This window comes from Hyla sarda, chromosome 7, assembly GCF_029499605.1.
Source record: "Hyla sarda isolate aHylSar1 chromosome 7, aHylSar1.hap1, whole genome shotgun sequence".
Classification (NCBI taxonomy): domain Eukaryota; kingdom Metazoa; phylum Chordata; class Amphibia; order Anura; family Hylidae; genus Hyla; species Hyla sarda.
The window spans coordinates 186,145,319-186,162,516 of NC_079195.1; the positions used below are offsets into that span (position 1 = coordinate 186,145,319).

At 45.0% G+C, this 17,198-nt stretch overlaps 1 protein-coding gene across 4 annotated transcripts in view; it reads left to right on the forward strand.

Annotated features, from left to right (window-relative positions):
- The window catches only part of TOR3A (torsin family 3 member A), a 56,173-nt gene that overhangs the window by 20,219 nt on the left and 18,756 nt on the right, over window positions 1–17,198 (forward strand). The window contains exon 6 of one of the 4 annotated variants that reach the window (XM_056531831.1): window positions 4,383–4,869. The exons of 1 other annotated variant lie outside the window; for it this stretch is intronic. In XM_056531831.1, the coding sequence (XP_056387806.1) occupies window positions 4,383–4,630 (248 nt within the window). In that variant the 3' untranslated portion in view covers window positions 4,631–4,869. Of the gene's footprint in view, window positions 1–4,382; window positions 4,871–17,198 lie in introns of those variants that run through there. 2 more of the 4 variants (XM_056531830.1, XM_056531828.1) reach the window with 2 other exon arrangements.

Consider the following 17,198-nt stretch of genomic DNA (forward strand, 5'->3'; position numbering starts at 1 on the left):
ATGTGATGGAGGGGGAGAATGTGACGGAGGGGGAGAATGTGACGGAGGGGGAGAATGTGACGGAGGGGGAGAATGTGACAAGGGGGAGGAGAATGTGACGGGGGAGGGATGTGACAAGGGGAGGAGGATGTGACAAGAGGTAGAATGTGACAGGGGGTAGAATGTGACAGGGGGGGAGAATGTGACGGAGGGGGAGAATGTGACGGAGGGGGAGAATGTGACGGAGGGGGAGGAGAATGTGACAAGGGGGAGGAGAATGTGACAAGGGGGAGGAGAATGTGACAAGGGGAGGAGGATGTGACAAGAGGTAGAATGTGACAGGAGGGATAATGTGACAAGGGGGGGAGAATGTGACAGGGGCGGAGAATGTGACAAGGGGGGGGAGAATGTGACAAGGGGGGGAGAATGTGACAAGGGGGGGAGAATGTGACAAGGTGGGGGGGGGAGAATGTGACGGAGGAGGAGAATGTGACGGAGGAGGAGACTGTGACGGAGGAGGAGACTGTGACGGAGGAGGAGAATGTGACGGAGGAGGAGACTGTGACGGAGGAGGAGAATGTGACGGAGGAGGAGACTGTGACGGAGGAGGAGAATGTGACGGAGGGGGGGATGTGGCAAGGGAGGGAGAATGTGACAAGGGGGAGAATGTGACAGGGGAGGAGAATGTGACAGGGGAGGAGAATGTGACAAGAGGTAGAATGTGACGGTGGGGGGAGAATGTGACGGAGGGGGAGAATGTGATGGAGGGGGAGAATGTGACGGAGGGGGAGAATGTGACGGAGGGGGAGGAGAATGTGACGGAGGGGGAGAATGTGACAAGGGGGAGGAGAATGTGACGGGAGAGGAGAATGTGACAAGGTGGAGGAGAATGTGACGGGGGAGGGATGTGACAAGGGGAGGAGGATGTGACAAGAGGTAGAATGTGACAGGGGGTAGAATGTGACGGAGGGGGAGAATGTGACGGAGGGGGGAGGAGAATGTGACAAGGGGGAGGAGAATGTGACAAGGGGGAGGAGAATGTGACAAGGGGAGGAGGATGTGACAAGAGGTAGAATGTGACAGGAGGGATAATGTGACAAGGGGGGGAGAATGTGACGGGGGCGGAGAATTTGACAAGGGGGGGGAGAATGTGACAAGGGGGGGAGAATGTGACAAGGGGGGGAGAATGTGACAAGGTGGGGGGGGGGAGAATGTGACGGAGGAGGAGAATGTGATGGAGGAGGAGAATGTGACGGAGGAGGAGACTGTGACGGAGGAGGAGACTGTGACGGAGGAGGAGACTGTGACGGAGGAGGAGAATGTGACGGAGGAGGAGACTGTGACGGAGGAGGAGAATGTGACGGAGGAGGAGAATGTGACAGGGAGGAGAATGTGACGGGGGAGGAGAATGTGACGGGGAGGAGAATGTGACGGGGAGGAGAATGTGACAAGGGGAGGAGGATGTGACAAGAGGTAGAATGTGACAGGGGGTAGAATGTGACAGGGGGGGGAGAATGTGACGGAGGGGGAGAATGTGACGGAGGGGGAGGAGAATGTGACAAGGGGGAGGAGAATGTGACAAGGGGGAGGAGAATGTGACAAGGGGGAGGAGAATGTGACAAGGGGAGGAGGATGTGACAAGAGGTAGAATGTGACAGGAGGGATAATGTGACAAGGGGGGGAGAATGTGACGGGGGCGGAGAATGTGACAAGGGGGGGGAGAATGTGACAAGGGGGGGAGAATGTGACAAGGGGGGGAGAATGTGACAAGGTGGGGGGGGGGGGAGAATGTGACGGAGGAGGAGAATGTGATGGAGGAGGAGAATGTGACGGAGGAGGAGACTGTGACGGAGGAGGAGAATGTGACGGAGGAGGAGAATGTGACGGAGGAGGAGACTGTGACGGAGGAGGAGAATGTGACGGAGGAGGAGAATGTGACGGAGGAGGAGAATGTGACAGGGAGGAGAATGTGATGGGGGAGGAGAATGTGACGGGGGAGGAGAATGTGACGGGGAGGAGAATGTGACAAGGGGAGGAGGATGTGACAAGGGGAGGAGGATGTGACAAGAGGTAGAATGTGACAAGGGGGGATGTGACGGGGAGGAGAATGTGACAGGGGAGGAGAATGTGAGAAGGGGGAGATGTGAAATAGGTGGTGGGCATAAAATGGGTAGGTAGATGTGAAATGGAGGCGATTGGACATGAAATGGGGGGGATTTCACCATTTTTTTTATTATATCGCATCACATATCGAATTCGTAAAAAAAAAAGGCCCAAAATCGCAATCGCACATTTTTCCCATATCGTGCAGCCCTAATAGCAAGCGATGCCACTTGGAGGGAGCGGTGATCACTGTATTTTTTTTCACAGAAAACTCGTCACCAATAATATATGTTTTAATGTAATAAAATGAGAAACTGATATGTATCTGAGTAGTACTGCACATTCCTAAAAGAACAGAATTGCTCTTTACTGACATTGATACTGACTTCTTTATGACTTGCCCTCCATGAACTCACGGGTTCACATAACGGGGTCAGATAAGAAAATCTGCAAATAATTCACAGTGAAATCTGCAAAACGCATCCAAACTGAATTGTGGAGAGATTGTTGAAGTGTTTTCCTGGGGATGTCCTGAGCAAACAAAAACCCCACAATAAGTTTATCTTTTTGCTGCAAATCTGGACACAACCCACAATACATTTTAATGCAGATTTTGACTTCACCTTTGAAATCAATAAGAAAAACTAATAAATCGGCAAACATTGCACCAGAGAAATTGACATACTGAAGATTTTTAAAGGGGTACTCCGGTGGAAAACGTTTTTTTTTTTTTTAATCTTAATCCTTTCGGTACTTTTTAGCAGCTGTATGCTACAGAGGAAAATATTTTTTGAATTTCTTTTTTGTCTTATCCACAGGGCTCTCTGCTGACACCTCTGTCCGTGTCAGGAACTGTCCAGAGCAGCATAGGTTTGCTATGGGGATTTTCTCCTGCTCTGGACAGTTCCTGATACGGGCATCAGGTGTCAGCAGAGAGCTCTGTGGACAAGACAAAAAAGAAATAAAAAATAAAAAAAAGAATTTCCTCTGAAGCATACAGCTGCTAAAAAGTACCAAAAGGATTAAGATTTTTGAATAGAAGTAATTTACAAATCTGTTTAACTTTCTGGCACCATTTCATTTAAAAAAAAAAGTTTTCCACCGGAGTACCCCTTTAAAAATCTTCTGGTGCAATGTTTGCCGATTTATTTGTTTTTCTTATTGATTTCAAAGGTGAAGTCAAAATCTGCATTAAAATGTATTGTGGGTTGTGTCCAGATTTGCAGCAAAAAAATAAACTTATTGTGGGGTTTTTGTTTGCTCAGGACATCCCCAGGAAAACACTTCAACAATCTCTCCACAATTCAGTTTGGATGCGTTTTGCAGATTTCACTGTGAATTATTTGCAGATTTTCTTATCTGACCCCGTTATGTGAACCCGTGAGTTCATGGAGGGCAAGTCATAAAGAAGTCAGTATCAATGTCAGTAAAGAGCAATTCTGTTCTTTTAGGAACGTGCAGTACTACTCAGATACATATCAGTTTCTCATTTTATTACATTAAAACACATATATTATTGGTGACGAGTAGAGATGAGCGAACTTACAGTAAATTCGATTCCTCACGAACTTCTCGGCTCGGCAGTTGCTGACTTTTCCTGCATCAATTAGTTCCGCCTTCAGGTGCTCCGGTGGGCTGGAAAAGGTGGATACAGTCCTAGGAAAGAGTCTCCTAGGACTGTATCCACCTTTTCCAGCCCACGGGAGCACCTGAAAGCTGAACTAATTGATGCAGGAAAAGTCATCAACTGCCGAGCGGAGAAGTTCGTGACGAATCGAATTTACTGTAAGTTCGCTCATCTCTAGTGACGAGTTTTCTGTGAAAAAAAATACAGTAATCGCCACTCCCTCCAAGTGGCATCGCTTGCTATTCTGTCTAAAAAGTACTGAAAGGATTGAGATTTTTTTTTTTAATAGAAGTAATTTACAAATCTGTTCAACTTTCTGGCACCAGTTCATTAAAAAATAAAAATAAAAAAAAGTTTTACACCGGACTACCCCTTTAAGGAAACCGGTCATCATTTACTTGATGCCAGAACCACAAGTCATAGAGCAGTCCGCAGCGTATTCTTCCAGCCTTGACTGATACATTTCTATATGTTTGGATATAGGAATAAGTGCAGAACATTTGCACTATAATTTTTAGTAAGTGTTTCAGTCCTACTTTTGGCTTCTAAATACCAATGTAAATACTAACCAAAATAATACTGTGTGAAAGTAGCCTAAATTATCCGGTAAAGCACAGCAAACAATATATGTAGAAATCTCCATTATCTAATACCTCATGGTTGTCCCTCACAGATCAGTCCCTGACACATCATCTGTGGACACTCAATCTCGTCGATGAATTTGTGCCCTTTTTGCCCTTGGAACGCTGCCATGTAAAGCTCTGTGCTCGAGATGCTATAGAGGCCCGAGGCCTGTCTTACAGCGAGGGCGCCTTGGAATCTGTTATCCAAGAACTTTTGTTTGTGCCAAAGGAGGAGAAGATTTTCTCAGCCCAAGGATGTAAACAAGTGGCCCAAAGAATTAACTTCATGAAGCTTTAATTCCCTGGTGAGAGACTTAAGGAGGTCAGTCATGACTGATCAGACAGAGACGCCTTGGCCTTTGGAGTGGAGTCTCTGAAATAGACAGGTCTGCCCCCAATGGTCTAAACCCAATGGGCGATCCAGTGTACTGGTTTACAAGGCCTACAACACATATGCACATGTTACACCTATTGTATTCTAAGTTATTTATTGATATTTTATATTTGTAGAAACCTTTTTACCGGTAATAAATATTTTATCTTCCACCTGACTGTAGTCAATGAGATTCCTCACGTAGTGTCTGCTCATAGTTCATCCAGTCCTCTGCGCTGTCCCCGGGATCACGCCCCAGTCATCTATACAGACAAGGCCATCCTATAGGTCTGTGTCTAGCATGCTTGGAGAGCAAAGACCGCAGTAGTATTTGCTGTCTGTAGCGGAGGCAATGTACACATGAATGTGAAATGCTCTGTGTCAGAGGTCGGTCATATTAACCCTGGGTGTACACACAAGTATTACAACATCAATCATGATTTTCAGTAACATTCTATACTAGTGGTCGGCAACCTCTCCAGCTGTTGTGAAACCACAACTCCTAATGTGCCCTCTGCACTTTATTTTATTTTTTATGCTTTTGCCTGGTCCTAAAAGTTAATAGGTACTTTTGTAATATAGTGATCCCTCAACTTACAATAGTTTCAACATATAATGGTATTTTCTGGACCATTGTAACTTGAAACCAGACTCAACATACAATGCTACAGACAGTCCAGATCTGTGAAACGTGACAATGGCTGGGGGAACCAACCAATCAGAATGGGCATTCACTGGTAAAACCCCTGTATTACTGAAGAGCATACACTCACTGGTGTCTGGTAGTGCCCCCTACAGTACAGGGAGGTATTACATGTTTTGTACACTTTACCTGTGCCAGGGTTAGTTGCTCCTTTGGACACCAGGTGAGGGCGGCTCCATTTTACTTTTTCTTTTCGGACATTGGGTGTTCTGTACAGGACCCTGAAGAAGCTTCCGTCCTCTACATAAACCAGTGTTTCCCAAAGAGGATGCCTCCAGCTGTTGCTAAACTATAATTCCCAGCATGCTGGGATTTGTAGTTTTGCAACAGCTGGAGGCACCCTGGTTGGGAAACACTGACATACAGTGATTTACAGCTCCCAGCAGATCTTTATTACTTTTATATGTAAGGATTTGCTTTATCTCTATTAGTTATCTACTTATTTTTCTTTAATCCTCACTTTTTTTTCCCTATTTTTGGATGACATTTTGGTGGCTTCAGAACCAATTACCAGGTTTCCATAGAGTTATGGTCTTAACATACAATGGTTTCAACATACAATGGTCGTCCTGGAACCAATTAATATTGTAACTTGAGGAACCACTGTATATAAAGTGTTTCAACCCAGCACTGGGGTGTTCGTCAGGTATGTGGCTTATTGCTAGAGTCACTTCCATTGTTGTCAACTCTCCGGAGAAAGCTGCATATGGGCCATAGGAATGAGATTGCAAATTATATAATGGGCAGAAATAGTGCTGCTCCTCATGTACACACACAGGGCAGCTTATCCTGAAATGGCAGCTTTAAAGGGGGTACTCCGGCCCCAATACATCTTTTCCCTTATCCAAAGGATAGGGGATAAGATGTCTGACAGCAGGGGTCCCGCCACTGGGGACCCCCGCAATCTAGCATGCAGCACCCACCTGTAAGCACTGCAGGAAGTGCTGGAGGCTCTCAGTGTTCTGCCTCCCGACAGCCATCACGCCCCCTCCCATAGACTTTCATTGAGGGGGCGGGGCGTGATGTCACATGGGGCGGAGTCGTGACGTCACGATACTCCGTCCCCGTGGTCGGGAGGCACAACAATGAGAGCCTCCAGCACTTCCTGCAGTGCTTACAGGTGGGTGCTGCATGCTAGATTGCGGGGGTCCCCAGCGGCGGGACCCCCGCAATCAGACATCTTATCCCCTATCCTTTGGATAGGGGAAAAGATGTCTTGGGGCCGGAGTACCCCTTTAAAGGGGTACTCTAGAAACAGAAAAATCCCGGCACTCGATGTAGATGAAAGAAACTTTTGTTTTTTATTTATGCATATGGCACAATACATATAACGCAGAACGCGTTCCGGCTTGTGCAGTTGAGTAATGCGTTGTTTCTTTCATCTACATCGAGTGCCAGGATTTTTGTGTTTCTACATTACTCACTATCCACGGGCACCGGCCCTATCTACAGTGCCGACCATTCACCTACCTGGATTAAAGGGGTACTCCGACCTTAGACATCTTATCGCCTAGGGGATAAGATGTCTGATTGCGGGGGTCCTCGCTCCGTGCGCGGCTCCATGCTCCCGTCACCAGGTCTGAACCGGCAATCCCAGCATCACTTACCCGGCTGCAAGAACCAGGAGATCCACGCACACAACGCTAGGTCTGCACCGGTAACCTGCATGTCGCTTACCCGGTTGCGAGAACCAGAAGATGGCGCTCTGGGTGAGCGGTACACTGTACCACCTATGTTCTCATATACTTGTTGCTACCAATCAAGTCAGGGAACTTGGGGGAAGTTTGAGATGGACTATTGAGAACTTGTATGATATCCCAGTATGATATTCTATCATCATTCAGCATTAATTATAACCTTTTAACATTATAATTTCATGACACCTATTTTTATGTACTAATTCCCTCCTACCAGCAAGGGCCCTGCAGGAGGAAGCATTGTCAACTGTACCTGTTTAAAAAAAACATTTGATTTATATTACTTGCATTTTGCCATATACAGTGACCCCCCCGACCTACGATGGCCCCCAACATACGATGCTTTTGTATGTCGGGGCCATCACATAAACGGCTATCCGGCAGCGCAGACTGCTTCAACTGCCACCGGATAGCCGCTTATGGTGCCCCGTGTGGTCCACTGATGATCACTTACCTGTCCTCGGGGCTCCGGCGCGTCCTCTTCGGGATCCCCTGCATCGCCGGCGCTCTCCATCGTTGTCATCATCATTTCGCTGCACACGCCGTCCCGTCATCCAATAGGGGCGGGGTGCATAGCGACGTGATGGCAGCGACGGAGAGCGAGGATGCCAGGGAAGCAGAGGCCTTGCCGGAGAGTCGGAGGCACCCTGGGGACAGCGATGGAGGGCGACATCCAGGGCAGCGGTTACGGTCCGGAGCGGCGGGGACACGAGAGTATAACCTCCAATACCAGTGGTCTTCAACCTGCAGACCTCCAGATGTTGCAAAACTACAACTCCCAGCATGCCCGGACAGCCGTTGGCTGTCCGGGCATGCTGGGTGTTGTAGTTTTGCAACATCTGGAGGTCCGCAGGTTGTAGACCACTGTCCTATACTGTACATTGCACGGATCCCTCAACATACGATGGTTTCAACAAACGATGGTCCGTTTGGAACGGATTACCATCGTATGTTGAGGGACCACTGTAATTAGATTTTGAGCACTAGTTACATTTGCTATTTCTATTTATTTCCCTGCGGTTAGTGTCATACTAGTTGCCCGGTCTATACACTATTGTTTTAGTATAAGAGAGCCATCCCACTCCATTTCCCCCCCCCCCCCCATTTCTGTTCCTCTCATACAAATCACCCAGGTGGAAGTAGTAAACTAGGACTATAATGACCAAACAGGATCATCAAGTGTTAACTTCCAGCACTGAATCCTCACTTTGTACTGGCTGCAGGTCTAGACTAGAGATGAGCGAACTTACAGTAAATTCGATTCGTCACGAACTTCTCGGCTCGGCAGTTGATGACTTTTCCTGCGTAAATTAGTTCAGCCTTCAGGTGCTCTGGTGGGCTGGAAAAGGTGGATACATTCCTAGGAAAGAGTCTCCTAGGACTGTATCCACCTTTTCCAGCCCACCGGAGCACCTGAAAGCTGAACTAATTTATGCAGGAAAAGTCATCAACTGCCGAGCCAAGAAGTTTGTGACGAATCAAATTTACTGTAAGTTCGCTCATCTCTAGTCTAGACCCATACATGTAAGTGTTGGCATATATGGGAGTTATGCTGACCTACCTGCAACAGATTTATGATATTGGGCCACATCCTTAAAAGGAAAGTACACGACAAGATTATACGATATAAATAATATTGCTAATAGGGCTAATAAATAATAAGTGCACATGGGAGATTGACCTTTGGCTCCATGGGAGAAACCCCAGAAGGCTGGTCAGCTACTAATGGGGCTTAGAGTATCAAGAGGGTCTTTGTAAGCACCACTGTTATCTGTATCTGTATCCTGAGAACACATATGTTTCAATACTAAGGTGCAGAGGCCGCTCTCCCATTAGGCAAGTTAGCTGGAGGGGGCTTTGCAGCCACCTGACTTGCCCCCTGTGTGAGTGGCCATGTGTAAAATGTACACATAGTTACTCTCCAGTGGAGCGCCCAGGACCCATTAAACTATAAGCACGTCTTACAGATGCGCCAATAGTTAAATAAGGCGCTCTGCTGTTTGACAGAGTGAAGAGTCATTGGCTCTCAGCCCTGTGAATCTCTCGTGGTCACCTGCAATATGCAGGCACCCACAAGAGGCAGAGCGTCCTTCCTTTGCGATCCGGCACGAGTGACATCATGCACCACAGCACAGACCGGAGAAGATAGAAGAGGCCACACTACGGACTTCGCAGAAGCCAGGTCAGTGGCCCTCATTTACTATTCTAAACCCGACTTGTTTTGTCGGGTTTTTTTGGCGCATCTTTGTCTGCAACATGTCGCAGACATCGTGCGCCAGTCTGCGACCCGATTCGACATTTTTTCCCGATGGACCCGATGTGGATTCTCCCAAACCCGAAAAAGGGGCGTAACCCGACATTTCTGAGCTTTCCCACTTATTTATAAAGGTTTCCAACCCGAATTTGTTGAATTGATGTGGATTTTTTCCCGACAACTCAGAGGAGTTGGAAACCAAAACCAACAAAACCCACGTGCGACAAACAGGATGCGACATAATAATAAATACCAGGGGAAAAAAGCAGTCGGGTAAGAAAGCAACATAGACTTACAACCCGATTTTCTAAGTAAATGAGGGCCATTGTGTTTGCTCTTTTATTTTTTTTTCCTAACAACTAGGAGGGGGCTGCTGCTGTTTTACCAAGCTAAAGGAGGCTGCTGTTAATTTTACTACCTAAAGTGGGCTACTATTACTACCACCTAAAGGAGGCTGCAGCCATCTACAGGGGGACCTATCTAGAGGTTATACCTACCTACTCAGACACCTGTGTTATGGGGAAACCAATGTGAAGCGACCTACTCTTCCCCCAACCCACTTATCTACCCACTCTACTGTGTGGGACACTAAGGGGGTTGTTATTAGTACTGTATGGAGTGCTTTAGGTGCTGGAAAAGTGCGTAGCCTAAAATGTTTGTCTGGCAGCTACTGTGGAAGATGCATTGTGGCTAAAAGAAATCATCATGATGGTCTGGGCCGGATGGATAAGAAAAAGGAAAGTGAACGACTCCAATTAGAGAAGACGTCACCTGTAACAATGAAATCACTTAATGGTCTGCAGAGACTGTGTACAGCAGTTTCTTATTAAATATCAGTATGATGGTATTATCTATATGATAATATGAAGTCATGGTGTGGCGATATTATTTGTTCTTTGTGTAGTGATGTTATTAGTGATACTGGTCTGTGTAACAGCTGTCACGCCCCCTCCCATAGGTTTGCATTGAGGGGGCGGAGCCGTGATGTCACACGGGGGCGGGGCTGTGACGTCACAACGCTCCATTCCCGTGATCGACGGTAATCAGACCCGGAGCAAACATGCTCTGGGGGCTGATTGTAACGGGGTGCGGTGTGGAATATCACGGGGGTCCCCAGTGGCGGGACCCCCGCGATCAGGCATCTTATCCCCTATCCTTTGGATAGGGGATAAGATGTCTAAGCGCTGGAGTACCCCTTTAAGGTCTCACAGCAATAGCGATTAATGAATCAACCCCTCTGTATACTCGCATTAATGGAACATTACAATGTAGCCAAAAGTCACCTGTGACCCATACCCTTCATACCTTTGCACTGTGTCCTTCCAGCAAGGGGTAGTGAGAGTGCAAGGAACTAGTTGGCTGCATCCCTACTATCGTGTATTTAACAGCAAAATGTATTTGTAGACTGAGCTTTATCCAAGAGATTGCTTAATATAAATTAAACAAAAAAAAAAAATTTCAGAGACAATTAAAGCAAGAGTATTAAGCAAGAATATGATGGAACATGTAGTGACACTTAAGGTGTTAGATTTCTTGAATACAGTGTCACATCCAGGCACAAGCACCTTTGTGTAAATATTACGAGGAATGTCTAGAGTTTTGAAAAGCTTTTATCACATGGTGAACAAAACTGTTGTAGCAATATCACCCTTCCCAATCATTAAATGGGCACTGTCAGATACAAAAACTTTTGATATGTTGTAAAGCATGCAAAAACAATAGGTTTTGCAATTGCTTTCATTAGAAAATTTTCAGTATTTCATTCTGAAAAAGCCAAACAACTGCCCCCCCTGCCTGCTTGGACACATACTAGTCCTGCTGTGTCCATGCATCCTCACCTATGTCATGGACACACTTCCTTGATTGACAGCTGTGAGTGCAGGGCTCACAGCTGGAGGAAAAATCCTCCCACTGTCATCTTGTGTCCCGCTACTGTCAGTGAGGACACGTTCCCCCCTCCCCAACATGTTCATTCCTCACTTGCACTAAAATCAGAGCATTAATAATACTATTCCATGTGAAATACACATTGAAATAAGCTAAAAAAAAATCGTAATCTAAAAAGTACATCTCGAGCTCCTTTCACACTAGATGTTGCTCCGTTTTAAAGACCCGTTCCAATGTCCCGTTAAGAAAACCCTTAAAAACGGCCGTTAAAAAAATCGCATTCAAGTCTATGGGATTTTTTGATAATTCGATATCACCCGTTGTAAATAATGGGCGTTATTTGTGATGGGAGAAAAAAAACGTTACATGCACTCATTTTTTCCCATCAAAAATAACGTCTGTTATTTATAACGGGATATAACGTGTGATAACGGATAATCAAAAAATCCCATAGACTTGAATAGTTTTTTAAGGGTTTTCTTAACGGAACATTGTAACGGAGCAACAAATAGTGTGAAAGGAGCCTAAAATAAACATGTAGAACTTGCATATTTCAGAAGCCATTCTGCCTTACATGGGTACTTTTCTGTTCATATTTTATACCTTGGGAATCCAGGCTTATTACCGTATATAATCGAGTATAAGCAGAGTTTTTCGGTACGATTTTTCATGCTGAAAACACCCCCCTCGGCTTATACTCGAGTGAACTCTCCGCCTGTCAATCCCTTTTCAGTGGTCTTCAACTTGCGGACCTCCAGACGTTGCAAAACTACAACTCCCAGCATGCAGGTTGAAGACCACTGTGGCCTTCGTCATCATCCAGCCCCCCCCCTTTTGTTTTGTACTCACCTCCCCTCGGTGGGAAGTTTGGGTGAGCTGGTCCGGGCCATCTATGCTGCAGGGACCGTCCGGTGGGGATGGTTAGTCGTTGCGGGCTGTCCATTTTCACCGGGGGGCCCTCTTCTCCGCTCCCGGCCCAGTGACGTTGCCTTGACGACGACGCACAGGGACGTTGCGCATTAATGTGTGTTGTCATCAAGGCAACGTCACTAGTCCAGGGCAGGCCCAAAGTGCGGAGAAGAGGCGCCCCCCCCCCGGTGAAAATGGACAGCCCGCAACGACTAATCCTCCCCACCGGACGGTCCCTGCAGCATAGATGGCCGAACCAGCTCACCCTAATTTCACACCAAGGGGGGGGGGGCTTGGGAAGTACAAAACAAAAGGGGGGGGGTGTCTGGATGATGACGAAGGCCGCAGTGGTCTTCAACCTGCGGACCTCCAGAGGTTTCAAAACTACAACTTCCAGCATACCCGGACAGCCATTGAGTTGTAGTTTTGCAACCTCTGGAGGTCCGCAGGTTGAAGACCACTGATGAAGGGATTGACAGATGGTGATGATGAAGGGGGGGAGGGAAATGATGTATTTCCCACCCTAGGCTTATAGTCGAGTCAATAACTTTTCCTGGGTTTTTGGGGTGAAATTAAGGGCCTCGGCTTATATTTGGGTCGGCTTATACTAGAGTATATACGGTATGTCGTGAAAGTCACTACAGGAACCCGCAAACCTGTTCCAAGAGGAATTATTGACTCTTCAGTGTGAACACACTTTAGTATCTATTTTGAAAGCTTGGCATTTCTTTAAATTCACACAGGTTGGATTCATAGCACATTATGCAGCAAATAATCCAATTTAGAATCTGCAAGGAAATGCACACCAAATTGTGGAGGCCCGCAGGTTGAAGACCACTGTAATCAGACATTGACAAGCGGTGATGATGAAGGGGGTGGGATGATGACAGGGGGATGATGAAGGTGGGGGGGTGGGATGATGACAGGGGGATGATGATAGGCGGTGATGATGAAGGGGGGGTGTGGGATGATGACAGGGGGATGATGATAGGCGGTGATGATGAAGGGGGGATGATGACAGGGTAATGATGAAGGGGGAATGATGACAGGGTAATGATGAAGGGGGTGATGATGACAGGCGGTGATGATGAAGGGGGTGTGGGATGATGACAGGGGGATGATGATAGGCGGTGATGATGAAGGGTGATGATGACAGGGTAATAATGAAGGGGGGATGATGACAGGGTGTTAATGACGGGGGTCTGAATGATGAGATGGGGGGGGGATGATGTATTTCCCATCCTAGGCTTATAGTCGAGTCAATAACTTTTCCTGGGTTTTTGGGGTGAAATTAGTGGCCTCGGCTTATATTCGGGTTGGCTTATACTCGAGTATATACGGTAGTCTGCAGAGGCGACAATCCCTCATTACTAGAGATACATTCCTAGAACAAAATAAGATTGATGAACATGTAGAAATATAGAATGGTGTCCCCTCCACTTCATCCAACCGTATCCCTTCACCTCCTTGGTTACACTCGATGGTGTTTTGTTTCTAACAGTACAATGTAAGATCTGCAAACAATTCAGTTTATTGAAGATTTTTACTTCCCTATGGAAGGGAGTAAGGACATTTTGCAACAAATCAGCAACCACTACAAGACCGAGAAGGGCATACTCGGGGTTAAAATAAACTCCACCACAGAGCAATTTTTTCATGGAAAAAAAAAATATATAAAGCATGTGGATGAGATCTATACATCTGTTATTGTATTCCACAACTGACTTCACTAGCACAAAAATCACCAGGTACAATCTGCAAAATTGCACCCCCTGCGAAATTATCCTTATAGGGTGACCCCAGATAAGAAAAAGATGGCTACTTTCTTTCTTTTATTTTTTATTTTTATATGTTGCACAAGTTGGCAAACCATTTAGCTTTCTCATATACCTCATAAATAGTTTTATCTCCTTTTTATAGAAATCAAGGCTGATAAAAAAAAAAAAAAAGACCACTAGGGGTCCCCATACCATCCAGAACATAATCCTGTCCGGCTGCAGCATCATTTTTGTCCCAGCTGAAGAACAGGCTGAGACAAAAGTCCAGAAAGTTTTAACAGGACTAGCACCGCTCTGTCCGCACTCCTGTCCATCAGACTGCAGCATGACAACAGAGGAGAGGGTTATAGAGCAGCCTGCAGTGATTGTATAACGAGACCCAGTACAGCAGACTTAGAGAGGAAGTAATTGCATGGTGAGTGAGGCCGGGCTCAGTGCTTGCCTTGGACATGCCCCTTTCTGAGCAGTGGATGTCAGAATGTGTGAGAAGCAGAACAGATGGATTTTTGAGCCAAATACAGAAGCTAGACTCAAAAAAGAATCTGTGTGACCTAGTGAGTAACATATATAAGCTTGTGCATTTTATTTTAACCTGTACAATTCTTTTAGGGTCTATTCACACGTACAGTATTCTGCGCAGATTTGATGCACTGGATTTTCTGCTGCAGATTCCAATGTAAACTCAATGACAGAACACATCTTCAAATCCTGCACATCAAATCTGCACAGAATACTGTACGTGTGAATAGACCCTTAAAGGGGTACGCCAGTGGATAACTTTTATTTATTTTTTAAATCAACTAGTGCCAGGAAGTTAAGCAGATGTGTAAATTACTTCTATTAAAATTCTTAATCCTTCCAGTACTTATTAGCTACTGAATACTACATAGGAAATACTTTTCATTTTGGAACACAAAGCTCTCTGTAGACATCATGAACATAGTGCTCTCTGCTGACATCTCTGTCCATTTTAGGAACTGTCCATAGCAGCATGTGTTTGCTATGGTGATTTTCTCCTACTCTGGACAGTTCTTAAAATGGACAGAGATGTCAGCAGAGAGCACTGTGGTCATGATGTCAGCAGAGAGCTATGCGTTCCAAAAATAAAAGAATTTCCTCTGTAGTATTCAGCAGCTAATAAGTACTGGAAGGATTATGATTTTTTTTAATAGAAGTAATTTACAAACCTGTTTAACTTTCTGGCACCAGTTGATTTATAAAAAAAATAAAATAAATAAATAAATAAAATAAAAAAAGTTTTCCACCCCTTTAAAGAAGATCATCCATTTGGAGGGTTATGATTCATAAAATATAGCTATATTCATCCTCAAATTGACATTGCTATAAATTAGCAAATAACTGTGAAAAGCAAAAACCATTCATTCAATTATTATAGCTGTATACGGACTTCCTTCAGAGACCAGCAGACGACTTATACGAGACGTCATCCCAGTCATCACTTTGGTGTAGGCAGTTAGAGGCCCTTGTTTACCAAAACCAACCTTAACAGGTTACAGAAAAAACGCTAAAATATTACCTAAATTTCCTTCAAGAAACACAACACAAAAAAGCAGAGGCTTCAAGTTTATTTGCGATAAAATATTGCAACATCCTTTTCTCTTTTTTTTGCTGTTTTTCTTAAAAATAACAAAAAAATGATATATAACATGGCATCCATTCAATAGTCACATTCACGTCACATTTAACACTGTTAGCTGTTCACAGTCAGAAAATAAACCAGTGAGATTTAAATAAAACAAAAACACCAACAAAATATATTACAAGAACTATTTAAAAACAAAAACAAACAAAAATAAAAAAACACTGGTGGATTGTAGGGAGCAAGGCAGAGGTGTGCAGCATTGGCTATCCCAAATAACTCAAGAACATGTTCTGCTGCAATGCTTTATGATCCGGGAGTGACCTCGAGGACTCAATGCAAGAAGCATCGATAAACCAACTTGCCATGGGGTGGACTTATGGAAAGGAAGACATATAAGCTACCAGGCAAGTATTTCATGAGGGGCTTAGTTAGAAAGCTAGAGAGAGGAAATCTAAAAGGTCTTAGTGTCCTGTAAGAGTCTGCCCAATAAATGTAAATACGCTCACTGGGGTCCTGGAATGCGGAGATACCGGAATCGGTGCTTTTCAGGGTGTAATGTTTTTGCTCTTTTACACACTTATAAAAGCTGACGTAGTCAGAGTCAAGTATCCCTCTTACATGTTGGGATCCTGTCCGACAACTTTCCATACCTCAGCTTCTTGAACCTCTGTGAGCATAGCATGGAGGAAGAGAAACAATCCGATACTAGGGTTGATATTTCATTTTTAAATAGGGTTAAAGGAGTTGCGAGTGTATAATTTCCAGAAACGGTGCCACACTTGTCTATTTGATACGTCTGTTATTGATGCCCAGTTAAGGCAGCTTTCACACTATAAAGTTCTTAAGTTTTAAAGAGTCATTACAATGTTCCGTTATAAAAACCCTTAAAAACAGCTGTTACAAAATCCCATTAAAGTCTATGGGATTTTTACATTATCCGATTAAACCCGTTATTAATAACGGACGTCATTTTGTGACGGGAGAAAAATAGTGCATGTACCTTTTTTTTCCTGTCACAAATAACGTCCGTTATTAATAACGGGCTATGATGGGTTAAAATGGATAATGTAAAAATCCCATAGACTTTAATGGGATTTTGTAATGGCCGTTTTTAAGGGTTTTCATAACGGAACATTATAACGGGTCTTTAAAATGGAAGAACTTTATAGTGTGAAAGCAGCCTTAGGCTCCTTTCACACTATATTATTGTTCCGTTTAGGAACTTCCGTCAGAAGTTCCGTCACTATATCGGGGAAAACCGGCCGTTAAAAAAAACCCTGGCGGCCGTGATTAAATCGCATTGCAGCCTATGGGGTTTTGTAACTGCCCGTTTGCACCCGTATATGCCTGTAATTCCTTACGGACGTTATATAGTGACGGGACATCGTGGCGGAAAAATTACTGCATGCAGTAATTTTTCCGCCACGATGTCCCGTCACTGTATAACGTCCGTAATGCATTACGGGCATATACGGGTGCAAACGGGCAGTTACAAAACCCCATAGGCTGCAATGCGATTTAGTCGCGGCCGTCAGGGGTTTTGTAATGGCCGGTTTTCCCCGATATAGTGACGGAACAATAATATAGTGTGAAAGTAGCCTTAAATTTATGGCATTGAGTTGCAATAACAGACACTGCCCGTGGTCAGGAGGTGCCCTGTTT